The 14,489-nt window shown below is 39.5% G+C and overlaps 1 protein-coding gene across 2 annotated transcripts; it reads right to left on the reverse strand.

Moving 5' to 3' along the window:
* Nucleotides 1-5,623: 5,623 nt before the first annotated feature.
* On the reverse strand, nucleotides 5,624-11,622 carry LOC133452499 (acyl-coenzyme A thioesterase 1-like). Of its 2 annotated transcripts, XM_061731849.1 has the most exons (4): nucleotides 11,487-11,622; nucleotides 9,578-10,041; nucleotides 7,925-8,127; nucleotides 5,624-7,806 (listed from the first exon to the last, which is right to left on the reverse strand). In XM_061731849.1, exons 2-4 carry the CDS (start codon nucleotides 10,026-10,028, stop codon nucleotides 7,198-7,200), a joined length of 1,263 nt encoding a protein of 420 aa, XP_061587833.1. In that variant the 5' UTR covers nucleotides 10,029-10,041; nucleotides 11,487-11,622; the 3' UTR covers nucleotides 5,624-7,197. The 2 variants fall into 2 exon arrangements, with proteins under 2 accessions (XP_061587833.1, XP_061587832.1); XM_061731848.1 differs by lacking the exon at nucleotides 11,487-11,622 and having other exon boundaries at nucleotides 9,578-10,061.
* Nucleotides 11,623-14,489: the final 2,867 nt, after the last annotated feature.

Consider the following 14,489-nt stretch of genomic DNA (forward strand, 5'->3'; position numbering starts at 1 on the left):
CCTGATATTAATTTACTTAAATGGAAGAGAAACTGCAGCTTTCCTTGATTTGGATGCACTGTGCAGAAGACAAGGTTAGAGTAGTTGAAGCAGGGGTTTTCCTTGTGGGTATTTGCATTTAATCAAATTATCTTGGTCATTAACAAGTTGATTGCGTTTTCACTTCATGTCTGCACTACTTGTTGGTCATTCCAGCCAATCAGTCCTGCCAACATGGAGTTACGTCACTTTTCAACAAAAGTTCTGTTTACTGCTCTTACTATATTTTTATGAATGGCTGCCGGTTGCCTTAAAAAAAGTGAATTGATCAATCCAGCTGGAGGCATAGTTTTAAAATGCAAGTTAACATCTTAGTCGAACTGAATCTGAACGTAACCAAACTTCTCACAGGCTCAGACCAAGATAATTCAGTAGCAAATCGAGTAATTCTTCCATTAACAGCTGTTCTACTGTTGCCGTTTAAGCCCAAGATTGATCTGTAAAATGTTAACTGGATACCAAGAAGCTGAAAACAGGCATATGGCCACCTATCTGTCTGATATGCTACACTTTGTTCGGTAAATGGATTCCCCCTCTGCACATGTACAGGACTGTTTCAGAAAATTAGAATATTGTGATGAAGTCCTTTATTTTCTGTAATGCAAAAATCTCATACATTCTGGATTCATTACAAATCAACTGAAATTTTGCAAGCCTTTTATTATTTTAATATTGCTGATCATGGCTTACAGCTTAAGAAAACTCAAATATCCTATCTAAAAAAATTAGAATATTCTGGGAATCTTAATCTTAAACTGTAAGCCATAATCAGCAATATTAAAATAATAAAAGGCTTGCAATATTTCAGTTGATTTGTAATGAATCCAGAATGTATGACATTTTTGTTTTTTTTAATTGCATTACAGAAAATAAAGAACTTTATCACAATATTCAAATTTTCTGAGACAGTCCTGTATGTTGGAACAGGTCAAATTCAATGGCCTGGTTGAGCTGTGTCTGTTTCAAGTTTCAAGTTTTCAAGTTTATAGCCATAAAAATAAATGTATACAATTGAGACCATTCAGACATCTATAATGGTCCTTTGGCATGTATGAATGGGTCCCCAAAAGTAAGCTATTAAAAGCTTTTGGGAGGGGGCCCAAAGTTCATGAAAGAAAAATGAAATTTACAGTGCAATGTGATACCGTTGGGAATATGAGAACAGTAGACATTACAATACAGACAATCAAACATACAAATACATACAATCATTCAAACAGTCATCCCAATATCTCCGTCATGTAGCAAGGGTATTTTATAAATAGGTAGACAGTAAATTTACTTTTAGATTTCTTTTAAAAATGGAGAGAGAACACAGCGTCTTCAGGTCATCATCAAGTTTGTTCCAGATCTGAGGCCCCCTGCACTCAACACTCATACCAGTGCAATGTAAACCATGTCCATGTCACGTCCAATGTCTGTACCCTCGACTAGGCCGTCGCAGAGTCTGTCCAGTTCTCCTTATACAGTCTGTGCCAGCGACGGTCCAGAACGATGCAGTGCATCAACAAAAGAGGAGACGTTTCATCCCACCGGTGACTGACCTTCACGCACGAACGCTAAAGCCAGAGTCACCAGTGCTTTTTACAGGTTAACGGTCCGTGGGTTGCACCTCCTGCACAGGTAACGCTATCCCTGCACACAAAGCAGTCCCAGCCAGGATTAGTCTTTCACATGTGCTTCCACTGTGGGGGAAATGCCATCAGAACAAGGAAATTTGTCTCTACTATGAAAACTTTCTGTCATAATCAGCTGTTCAGAGAACATTCCCAAAACATCAAAAGGGAACAACAAAAAAAAGCCCTTGTTTTCGTCATGATCAATAGATTTGGTAGTGTGTATACTAAGGGGCTCTTTCTGTAAAGAAGCTTGAATGTCGTCGCTTCAGATGAAAGTGTGTGCTCACTGACTGAATATAAAAGTAGATAAACATGCACAGGTGACCAAGACAGGAAAGGAGGACGATAACGTTGCAGGAATGCAGAAATATAACTTAGATAGCAGTAATCATTTGAATTTATTCTCGTTAGCCAGAGGACAACTGACTAATCTGCTTACTCCTGGTTCAAGGATGTGCCCGTTAAGGATTTTAATTCAAAGATTGTGTGTGCTCTTTTGACAGGACAGGAGTCAATGCACTGGGAAGGATCAAAATACTAGTATACAAAACTAATTATAGCACTTGAGATGAGAACAAGGCCTTCTTTCCGGAGATATCCCCATGATCATTAATCAGGACAACAGATGTTTGAAACCAAAATCTCTCTCTGAAGCAGCTTGAAAAGATGAAGGAAACGGGCTGACATGTGATACATTATTAAGCACAAGATTCTGCGGATATTTTCGAGCGCTGCTGCTTTTTAAACTTGAAAGTTATCTGAGTTTAAAGTACTCTCAGGTCCGTCTTCATCATCAGCCCCATCATCTTTTATTGCCAACAAATAAAGGCATCTTCTCCAGAAGGGAACGCAGATCTTTGCTTCCTGTGTCATCGGCCTGATAAACTAATTATAATGCAGACGACTCAGATACAGACATAACTACACTGAGGGGACCACTTTCACTTGATTAGCATGAATAAACAGCTCTATTCTGTCCTGTTTTCCACTCTGGATAACCAAGTTTGTTAAAGAGGTGAGAAGGAGACACCTGTGGCAGCTGGGTGCACTCCAAATCAGCAGGTATTGGATGATGGATAATTGAAGATACCGTCTGGTGAATTTGATTTGTTAGGATTTTATGAGTGAGCTGATGTAATTGAAGGAGTGCACGATGAGCTAGAAAGCTTGAAAGAAAATATCAACGGTAACGCAGCTAATCTTGTGTTTATGCAACACTAAATATGATCACATCCTGCACACTGAGTAAACCCGAGCAACATGGACTTACGATGAAACAGTGCTGCTTGGAGTTTAATTCAATCCAAAGTGGGTTTCACATCACTAAAAACATCCTTGAAACTTTAAAAAAACAATGCTGTTGTTCCTCTTTCAGTAATGTTCCCTGTTTTTTGGTTATAGCTCATTAAAAATACATCAGCTGCTCCTGCAGCTGAAATCATAAAACGGCATCATGATGGATTGCTCGTCAGGGGGAAAAAAACCCAAAACAAAACTGTGCGTGCTTAAATCACAATGCTGAAACATGGGGGGGGAAGCAGCAGTAATGTACTTGTTTCTCTTAGTGCTTCTGATTTTTTTCACATTGAGAAAATCCGCAGTCATATTTGGATTGGTTGTGAAGGTCTTAAGTTTAGGAATGAAGTACAGCGCTACTGATTCAGACGGGACTTAACACAAGAAACCCACCCCAGTTTGTCTTGGACCTTTTAATAGAAAGAAGAAAATACGACTCAAAGCAGGCAATGAAGATGGTAAACACTGATCCTTTTGTGAAAAATATTAGGTTTCTAAAACATCTGAAACCCTGAAAAAACCCAATTATTGAAGGCCTAACAGTGCAGCTTGTGTCCATGTGGACTCACATTAGTTTACACTTTATTAAGGACATGCTCTTTAAAAGAGAATTTGTGCAAAAGATTTGCTGCCACTTCCACACTCGACCCACTTATTGAGCACATGAATAGTAGTTCGACATCAGCCTCGAGTCTGAGTAGTCGGTCTCTTTGTTCAGGTGCCTGAACAGTGCTAACAAAAGCTGGAGGATGATGTGAGCTCGACTTACCTGAAATGACAGAAGGGGAGCAAACGCAGAGGTGCAAAGACAAGGAGAGGCAGAAGAAAGGCTTCTCAAGAAATGCTGTTTAATGGGGTGAGGACGCGGATCAAGAATTGAGAAACATCTGGTAGAAAATAATGTTATCTGTAAGCTTGAGGAAAAAACTTTAAGCTGCGACAATCATGTGTCAAGCTGTGGTAATTTTCTATACTTAACCTTTCATTTAAACTGTGTTAAGTGTCACTTATGCTGAAAAAATACAGTAACATTGACATGGTGTCAATGTTACTGGTCCTCTCAGAAACATTTAAACTCTGGGTTTAATTCTTGTACCATTTTATTTAATCTGTATAGCCTCTAAATTATATTTACTTGTATAACTGGTTAAGTACATTGGTGGTTAATTAACCGTGTTGTTTGGCACATGTGCACATACATCTGCTGTTAGCTCACAGTACATTTGGTGGAGCATAAGCCAAATCATCATGAAATGTTGTCAACTTTCAATTATCTAACAGGTATAAACAGGTATATGGAAGAGGAAATGGGTTGACGGGGAATGTGAGAAACAAATAAGGTGGGGGGAAAATGGTATAGGTATTATACTTGCTTAGGATATGTTTAGATATTTATGTAGTATATATTATCTATTGAGAGGGATAGTTGAAATTATGTAATGTATGTTATATATTTATTGGGTATGTAGCACATATATATTTATAGGGATATTTATGTAGTTTATATAGTGTATATTTATATAGATGTATATAATAGTTGTATTTTCTAGATATTGATATAACACGTATGTAATATTTATATTGTTTATATACTTATATGGATAATTATGTAATAATAGGCATGTTTACAGAGTATTTATATAGATTATATTTATATGGATATTGTGTAGATATAATACTGTAATAGCAATAATGTAAATCCATATTGTTATAAAGGGATAGGAACTAGGAAAAAGTGTACATTTCTTCCTACTCCTCTTTTTCAAACATGTTTATATGAAGATGTAGCCTAAATGTTTATCTTTTTTTATTATTATTTTTACTTTCATTTTATATACATGTTCGAAATAAAAATTCATTCATTCATTCATTCATTCAATTATATTGTTCAACCAAAGAACTGGATAATCTGTGACTCTAATTCAAAGATGGATCAATTTGTAAAAAAATACTCCTGACCCCATTCCACTTCCACAGCTGATCAGCAATTAACTGCTGTATTTGGCTCCCCCTGCTGTCCATAATGCGTCATTGTCACTTCATGGCCTGAGAGCTGGTGACTCAAATAAACTGCACAAACTCATGAAGAGGGTTGTGCTGGAGGGCTGCTCTGGAGACCATGAGCTGATTGAAAAAAGAATATATTGCATATTTTACAAAATATAATAATAAAAAGCAATGTACATCCAAAAACATATGCAGTACTATTTCTGTATATACGCTTTTCATTTTCTGGCCTGTTCCTTTGCACAGCAGATGGCTGATGATCATCGATATTCAATCACATATCTCCTACAAAATACAGTGTCCAAGTTTAAGTGCTGTGTTCACAAATGTGCAATAGGAAAAAAAGAAAAAACTAAAGTAGCAAATACATTTCGAGAAAGTCGAAGCTGCTTCACAGTTGATTAATGGTGCTGTCTGGCAGAACAGGCAGGGAGAAAAAGATCAATAAAACACAGCACTTGGGTAGCATGCATGCATACATAAATGAATAAATTATATTTCCCATTGGTATGAGAGCTCTAAAACATCCTGGTGGTTACCAATTATGTACTAAAAACAAGAACACATCTATCACACATCACGACCACTAATGATGCCACTCAAATCATAACCAAATACTTTTTTAAAACATGTTAAAACCCACAGCATTGACATCAATTCAATTCAATTCAATTCATTTATTAAGGACTGCACAACAAGTCGGCAGAATTTGCTTTCGGCACCGCATAGTGCCAGCACATAGTACTGTGGCAACAGACATCAGTTTATACATTTAACATACATGAGCAGACATCGACATTAAAGCAGACATTTACATACAGACTATACATTTAACACAAATGGAGTATGGAGATGAGTGGAGTTCAGTAGCCTGATGGCAGTGGGAAAAAAGCTGTTTTTGAACCGGGTTGTTTTTATTGAAATGGGTTGTTTTTATTGAAATGGACCTAAAGCGTCTGCCAGAGGGCAACAGTTGAAACAGGTGGTTAGCTGGGTGTGTTGAATCAGAGATTATTTTATGTGCTCTTGTTATTGTGCGTTTATGGTAAAGTGAATCAAGTGATGGGAGGGGGGGTGTTTGTAATTAGAGATGCTTTTTTTATGATACGTTGGAGTTTGCTGCGTGAGTGGGTGTCCAGACTGCCGTACCAGACTGAGATGGAAGCTGTGAGGATGCTTTCTAGGATGGCTGTGTAGAACTGAAGGAGGAGATTGCGTTTTACTTTGTATTTCTTGAGCTGCCTGAGGTGGAATAGTCTTTGGTTGGCCTTTTTTATTATATGGCTTGTGTTGAGGTCCCATTTGAGTGTGTTGCTGATATGAATGCCCAGGAACTTGTAGGAGTCTGTGATTGTGATAGGTTGTCCAGAGATGAGTAGGGGTGTTTTGGGGGGTGGTTTGCGTCTGAAATCTGTTATGAGTTCTTTGGCATCAAAATCACATGCCAAACATTTTTTTTCAGCTTTCATGCAGCAGCAGCTCTTCTTTGATGGAGGACCACACGATTTAACCTGCATCTGCACTATATGGACTGATTGGAGCTGTCGAAATAAACACATTTTAAATGTTACATTCATAAATGCAATGTGTGTACCGTATTTCCACACTATAAGGCGATGAATTACGTATTTTAAAACCTTTTCCATATATAAGGTGCACCGCATTATAAGGCGCACTAAATATATGGTAAAATACCGTACTATAGTGGCTGGGTTTGAGTTACGTATCTACCTGATGGAGCTGCGCTACAGGAAATGCTACAAAATCCTACAGCAAATACAAAAAGAAAAAAAAAAGAAGAAAAGTACCGTATGTCAAACTTTATTAACAAAATAAAAACCAGCTTTGCTCCGTCTCGTTACAGTCGCCATTATGCGAGTCAGCGTCGCTGCTGTTGTCTTGAACGTCTGTGACGATTCCTGACGTTTTTAGCACCAATACTTTGGCGACACCAACTACAGTAGCTACAATCCCCCTGACTACAGTAACAGAAATTACCGTAATGATCATATATAAGGCGCACTGCCGGTTTTTGAGAAAATTAAAGGCTTTTTGGTGCGCCTTATAGTGCGGAAAATACGGTATATGCACCGTAAGGTCCAGAAGTACTTGGAAATCATTTTTCATCTCAATAGCACAATAATGGAATTAAAAAAAAGATGTGATCAAAGGGTGGACAAAATCGATTGGCGACAGCCAGGACTGTGCTGTTTTGGGTGTTTTGACTATCATGAGTCTACAACTTGGCTTTGGTCTGAGAAGCATCGCAGCTTACGTAATTTCTGAAGAACTCCTGAACCCTCCCCCACAGGTCGACCTCAGCTGCTGCGTGGGCTCTGGGCTCACCCCCCCACATCACTGGCTTTCCTACAAGCCCATGGAAGCTGGATGGGCAGTACGGCCCATAAGGCGGCTCTAAATAGTGCCCAGCTCCTACGTAACAAAGCCCCTCAAAGTTCTTGTTCCCGTGGCGCATCAGTCTCTCCATCATCTCTTCCATGTAACCCTTGCTGTCCCAGTTGAGGTCGTCCTCCGCCGCCACAAACAGGAACCGACCTTTGGCCCGTTCAATGGGGATTAGCGTGGCCTTGTTCTTCTCCTCTAGAGGATCGTGTACAGCGTGTATGGGAATGGTGGCCCCTGAGGCGGTGGGAATCACTTTCTCAAAGTCAAACATTAACGGAGGGAGGATTTGTTTTTTCTCGTAATAGAGGGGAAACACTGTATTAGCTGAGCAGCCATTGATCCAGACAACGGCCTCCACGCCTTCCAAGTAAGAGGCCGCTGACAGAGCGAGATCTCCACTTTTAGAAAGGGATATTACACCAACTCCTTTACTGCCCACCTGTGGAAACACAAGCCGGTTAGAACCAGCACACGTTTGCATTTCTTGCTGTGCTTCACGAACCCCACCTCCCTTGGCTGCTTCTCCAAAACCTTAGACCACAGTTTTCTCCACTCACCTTTTCTTGTTTCTGTAAGAACTCTATAGCTTCTTGAAAACTCTCCAGATGGATCTCTTTGATGGTCTTGGGCTGGTCACTGTGACCATACAGAGCTTGAGTTAGGACCACAAATCCTCGGCTGGCCAGCAGAGAGGCCCTCTTCTCCGACAAGCCTCCGCCGAATGTGTAAAGGTCCAACACAGCTGGGAACGGCCCGTCTCCTAAACACACACAAGCCACAACATTTGTGTTAATATACACGTTATCATGTTTGACATTAAATCCAAAAATAGCAAAAGATGAAAACAATAACAGTGAAAACCAAATATTTGTGTATTATTACACACAGTCCACTCTGGAGCTGCAGGATATTAGGAAAACATGGGACATGCGTCATTGTTGGAAAAAAAAAATGACATAGAGAAAATAAACTAATTGCAAGGTAATATAGCCTATTGATAATTTTAGTGGACCATCTTTATGCTCCCTTAAAATATTTTCTGCAGTAGTAGGGATAATTTGAACAAAGACAACCAAGCAGGGAGAAAATTATTTAAAATGTGTCAGAAAAAAGGCCCAGTGCACAGAACTATCATATACAAACTGTTCAGAACCTTAAACAAACTAGTTTGTGGACCAATTAAGTATTTTTACACAGTAATTGGCTCTAACTCAATCAACTCTTTAAGAAACAAAGTGGAGACAGCAGAAAACCAGTGACTCAACTTCTCTGAAACGTATAATCACTGTTTTTTTTTCTTTAGAGAAAAATGAGAACAGCTCTAGTTCATATCAGAAATTACTGTCTGCTGAAGATGTAAAATGTTCAAAATGTTCCATATATATCAAAACATCCTCTTAAACTTATCCATGTTTTAATTAAGTGCATCTTCTTCTGTTGACCCGTTGAACCAAAAGCACGAATCACAAATCGATACCAAGTAGATGTGAGAGTCCAAAGTTATTTTTGCTTAGCAAAACGATACTTCCTAAAAGTAAGTAAATGTTCATCAAAATGAAATTGGAAGCAGTATTTTAACATGAAAACAAAATCTTCTGTTTTGCCTTTGAGCTTCAGCTTCTCACCTTCGTTATCTAGTGCAGCTAAACACACTGACGGGGGAAATGTAGATTTACTGCTGGCTATGACACAATTGTTATCCTTTCACATATAATTGCACATGTCATATTTTATCATCTGTTTTGCCTTTTTTTTTCTGTTGTCCTGATGGGTTGTACTGGCAGTAATTTCACTGCGCCGGGACGCTGGCTCTGTGACAAATAAAGCTCTAATCTAATTGGTGAGTGAAATGCTGCTTGCTGCTGACAGAGTTTCATACATGACCCCTGATAAATAATTTACAATTTGTTTTTGGGCATCAGAACTGGACCACAGAGCTCCATCACAGGGACGGATGCATGCACCTTCACCTGGGGAGTTTTTGTATTTTTCATGATCCACTCAGAAAAACATACAAAACATACACCCTTTCTTTAAAACAATGTAACTGGAGCATTTGTGTGACATGCTGGAAAAACAAGCAGTGTGAGATTAGGTGCGACAGGTTAATCAGACAACACTGTCTGTAACAGATTAAATTTTATTTAGTCAGATACATGAACTGTGACATCCTTAATCTATAACCGTGGAATAACAAAAAACACACCAACCTGGAGGAGTAAACAGGACTCCCCGGATATTGCCATCTTTGACAGCAACCCTGCTGACCCCGTCTCTGATCAGACATCTCTCATTGATCTCCTCCGCCAGCATCCTGCCTTCCTCCTCGTGCACGGAGAAGTTCACCACGTGGGGATTTAGCGAGTTTGTCCTCTGAAACCTTTTGTGTAAGACGTCTGCCTTCATGGACCACAGGAGACCCATGGGCTCCACCCCCACGTAGCTTCCACTCAGCGAGGGGTCACGGTCCAGGTCGATCTCCCCGCTGCCATCGGCCCTGTAGGTGGCTGAAGAGCTGAACATGACCCCCTTCTCGTCGGAGGACCTGGCTCTCATGGTGACCACCTGCTTGGACATGAGCCCGGACACCTTCACCTGGACGGGCTCGTCGAACAGACACCTGGCACTGGGCAGCAGCCTCAGCCTCACCTGGGAGCCCATCTCTCCCAGTTCCCTGTACAAAAGTGTTGACACAGTCTTTAACCTTTGCTCGGAAATCCTCCCTGTCGTAAACATATAGGAGGAACTACACTTTTAACTTCGATTATGACACATATTAACCAAGTTATGGATTTGACAAGTGGTTCAGGTCTTTTTCAGATGGTTACGGTCATAGGCAAAGCAAGGCAAGTTTATTTGTATAGCACAATTCAACACAAGGTAATTCAAAGTGCTTTACATCGACATTAAAAGCGGCAAGACATAATTAGACAGTAAATAACAAATAAAATGAAATAAAATTATGAGAAAAGAAGATAAAATAATAAAAAGCACAAGTTGCCGAAAACTAAGGTCAGAGTACCACAGGTACACATCTCATTCGCGGTTTTCAGAAAGTAATTAATTTAGTACGCTTACATAACAAACAACTGAAATAAAATGATAAGCAAAGAGGTAAAATAATAAAAAGCACAAGTTAATAAAAAGTAAGGGCAGTAGAGTACAGCAGGTAAGTATTTACGCTTCAGTAAGCAGTAATGTTTTTAGGCCGGATCTAAAGGCTGACAGTTGGAGCAGACCTCAGGTCTGCAGGAAGTTTGTTCCACCGGTGAGGAGCAGAATAACTGAACGCTGCCTCACCTTGCTTGGTTCTGGTTCTTGGGAATCACAACAAACCAGATCCAGATGAACCTCAGGGGTCTGGGAGCTTCATAGGGAACTAACAGATCAACCATGTATTTTGGTCCAAGACCATTCAGGTCTTTGTAGACCAGCAGTAAGATTTTAAACTCTATCCTTTGACTCACTGGAAGCCAGTGTAGTGATTTCATGACCGCTGTAATGTGGTCCAGTTTCCTGGTGTTTGTAAGGATTCTGTTCAGCGTTCTGGATCAGCTGCAGCTGCCTGATAGATTACTTGTTAAGGCCTGTAAAGATGCCATTGCAATAATCCAACCTACTGAAAATGAATGCATGAATACGTTTTTCCATGTCTTCTTTAGACAGAATCCCCTTAATTCTAGCAATGTTTTTTAGGTGGTAATAGGCAGATTTAGTGATAAACTTTAGATGGCTGTTGAAGTTCAGGCCTGATTCAATAATTACACCAAGATTTTTGGCTTGTTTTGTAGCTGTCAATGACATGGAGCCAAGGTGAGCACTGATCTTTTCCCTTTCATTTTTAGGGCCAAAAATGATCACCTCTGTCTTTTCTGCATTTAGCTGGAGAAAAGTCATATTCCTTAATGAAACGCGTGCAACTTAAATCCCACTAAAACCAGGTTAATCACAAACTACAAACTGCAACATCAGCAAATGTTCCAGTTCGCGTTTCGTGACCAAAGTAAAGTATTCAAAGTTCAAACCCCTAATAAACCTTCAAATACACTCCATAAGTCGAAGTGTCAAAAATAAAAGTTGTGTGAAAGTATAAAAACCACCCTGGTACGCCAGCCTTACCTATTTCATTAAGTCTCCCACACTGAATAACTTATTCACGCCTCCTTGAAACGACTCTGTGAAAATAAAGCAGTAAAAACAGACTTTTATAAATAGAGTGTAGTTTCCGGGGACGGTCTCTGGCGGAGCCTGCACGGTGCAGCATTGGACGGCTGGAAAAGAAAACTACATATTTTCATCAGGACAACCAATCAGGAAGCCAAAGGAAGTTGTTTCACAATAAAATAGTTAAGTGTTAAAGTGTCAGACAACTTTTATTGTGAATGGCAAAGAGGAAGCGGAACTACTGCTACTATTCTAGTAAATTGCGGATACTAGACGACAAACAAGAGTGCAAAAAACGGTGCATTACAAATTTACAATACATTTACAATATATGTACATATATGTACATATATGTAGAGTGAAGCGAATAAAGCGAGGAAAGGTGCCCGGTGCATCACTTTTTTGAAGCAGTGAGCATACGGTAACTGTTCATATAGTCCACTATATTACAATTTAAAGATAAAGATATAATTTATTGATCCCCCAGGGGGAAATTCAGGGCTGTCTGGATTGTACAGAGTGGGAGGAGTTCATTGAATCCTCTGGTGACATTCACGAACTCACTAATGGGGTCAGCTGTTGGGTTACTTATTGTGAGGACATTGTTATTCCTGTAAAAACTTAAATCTTACCCAAACGGTAAACCCTGGGTGAGTAGACACCTTAAAGCGCTTTTAAACAAAAAGAAACGGGCTTTTAAATTGGGAAACCAAACTGAATTAAGGTCTTTACAAAAGGATATCAAACAGGAAGTCAGGAGAGCTAAATTACGTTATAAACAAAACGTTGAAGACAAACTAAGCAAGAACAATCTGGGCTCTGCATGGGATTGCATTAAGACTATGGTTGGGTTGTCTGATAATGCTAAGAAAATCTTATTATTAGATGGGTTTACTTCAGATTTTACTTTGGCGCAGGAGCTCAACAAGTTTTATTCAAGGTTTGATGTGCATGATTTTAACAATGAAATAACTACACTGAAAAACACTCTTTCGGAGTCAAGTCATCTGGATGCGCCTGCCTTTGATGTGCATAGCCTACGGTTGTTCAAACTTTTAAACACTGTAAAACCAGAACAAGTGTTGGTCCGGACAACATCAGCGGTCGAATGCTCTCTAATTGCGCAGAGCAATTAGGTTATATTTTTACATATATTTTTAATCTGTCTCTTTTCCAACAGAAGGTTCCTAACTTGTGGAAACTGGCTACCATAGTTCCTGCTCCTAAATCTAAACACCCTAAATCTTTAAACGACTTCAGGCCTATAGCTTTAACCTCTTTGGTCATGAAGACATTTGAAAAACTGGTTAAAACCGAACTTCTGAACAAGACTGAACATCTGCTTGACCCAATGCAGTTTGCCTATAGGACCAGTAGGGGGGGTCCAAGATGCCACCCTAACTCTGCTAAATTACATCTCGAGGTCTCTAACAACTATGTCAGACTGCTGTACATCGACTTCTCATCCGCCTTCAATACTATTCTGGATTTTGGATTTCCTGACGTGCAGAACTCAGAGAGTGAGAGTAAATGGACAACTTTCTGACCGATCTTTTACATCTACTGGCTCACCACAAGGATGTGTCCTTTCTCCTCTGCTGTACATATTATACACTAACAACTGCTGTAGCACATTTTTAAACCATCATATATTGAAGTTTGCAGATGATACCGTCATTGTGAGTCTGTTGAACAGCACTGATAACTCCCATGGCCCTGTAGTTGATTATTTTCTTAAGTGGTGCCAGAATTCCTTTTTTAACTCTTAATGTATCAAAGACAAAGGACATGTGTATTGATTTTAGACGTTCTCAGCCCTCTCCGGATAGGACAGTGATCAAGATGTAGGAATTGTAGAGTCCTATAAATATCTGGGAACTATAATAGACAATATGCTGACATTTGAGAGTAACACCAACTTAATTTACAAGAAAAGTCAGCAGCGTCTGTACTGTCTTAGAAAACTGTCCAAATTCCATGTCGATTCATCCTTGTTCACCCATGTTTTATCTCTCTTTCATTGAGTCTGTTTTAACTTTTTCTTTCATTTGTTGGTTTTCATCACTAAGGGTAAAGCAGAAAAGTGTTCTTACCAAGGTGGTTAATGTCTGTAGTAAAATAATTGGCTCTGCTCAGGTGACTCTACAGGACCTGTATAACAAACAGCTGTATAGGAAAGCAAATAATATCCTATCAGACTGTTCCCATCCTCTACACCAAGAATTTCAGTTTCTTCCATCGGGTACATTGCTCAGACTTCCACTTCTCAAAACCAACAGACATAAGCATTCTTTTGTACCTTCTGCCATCTCCCTTCTCAATTCTATGAGGAAAAGGTAGCTGTTGTGGGGCTTGGGATTTTTAGATTTAAAGTCGTTGTCCTTTTATTACTATGTGTATATGTCTACATATTGCTGCATGATTAATCGCCCCATTGGGGACAAATAAAAGTTATTGATTGATTATTCCAGTATCACAACAGTGTACAATCGGATAGACAACAATGAAAATGAATAAGGATAAAATAAATAAATAAAGATAAATCTGGGAAATTTCTATGAATTCTTGACTCTTCCTCCACAAGTGGACTTCAGCTGTTGCATGCAATGACTGAGCTCAGCATCCCATAGTTGAAGGGCAGTGTGGTCCGTAAAGTGTCTACAGTAAGTGTCCAGCTGCAGGGTAAAACACACTCTCAAACTTTCTCTTCCCATGACGCTTCAGTCTCTCTACCATGTCGTCCATGTAAGCGTGCTGTCCCCGCCAAGGTCATCCCCATAATCTTCAAAAACAAAACACTTCACTTACCGAAACGAGAGGACGGAAAGAAACGTCCAGCTTCATAGATGTCTCAGATTTCTGATGAAGGCTTGTAAATGCCAAAAAGTTAACTCGGTGTACTTTATTACATCTTAGTAAAAGATTAGTAAGGTGGAATGACCAACAGGAAATCAGCTT

Source organism: Cololabis saira, chromosome 10 (assembly GCF_033807715.1).
Source record: "Cololabis saira isolate AMF1-May2022 chromosome 10, fColSai1.1, whole genome shotgun sequence".
NCBI classification, from domain to species: Eukaryota; Metazoa; Chordata; class Actinopteri; order Beloniformes; family Belonidae; genus Cololabis; species Cololabis saira.

Excerpts from the sequence above, each read along its gene's own strand:
- LOC133452499 (XM_061731849.1), bottom strand. The coding sequence starts at position 10,028 with ATGGGCTCCCAGGTGAGGCTGAGGCTGCTGCCCAGTGCCAGGTGTCTG. Across the intron at positions 8,128-9,577 it reads AGTCCTGTTTACTCCTCCAG|GAGACGGGCCGTTCCCAGCT; the intron begins GTTGGTGTGTTT and ends GTGTGTGTTTAG. Across the intron at positions 7,807-7,924 it reads TCTTACAGAAACAAGAAAAG|GTGGGCAGTAAAGGAGTTGG; the intron begins GTGAGTGGAGAA and ends GTGTTTCCACAG.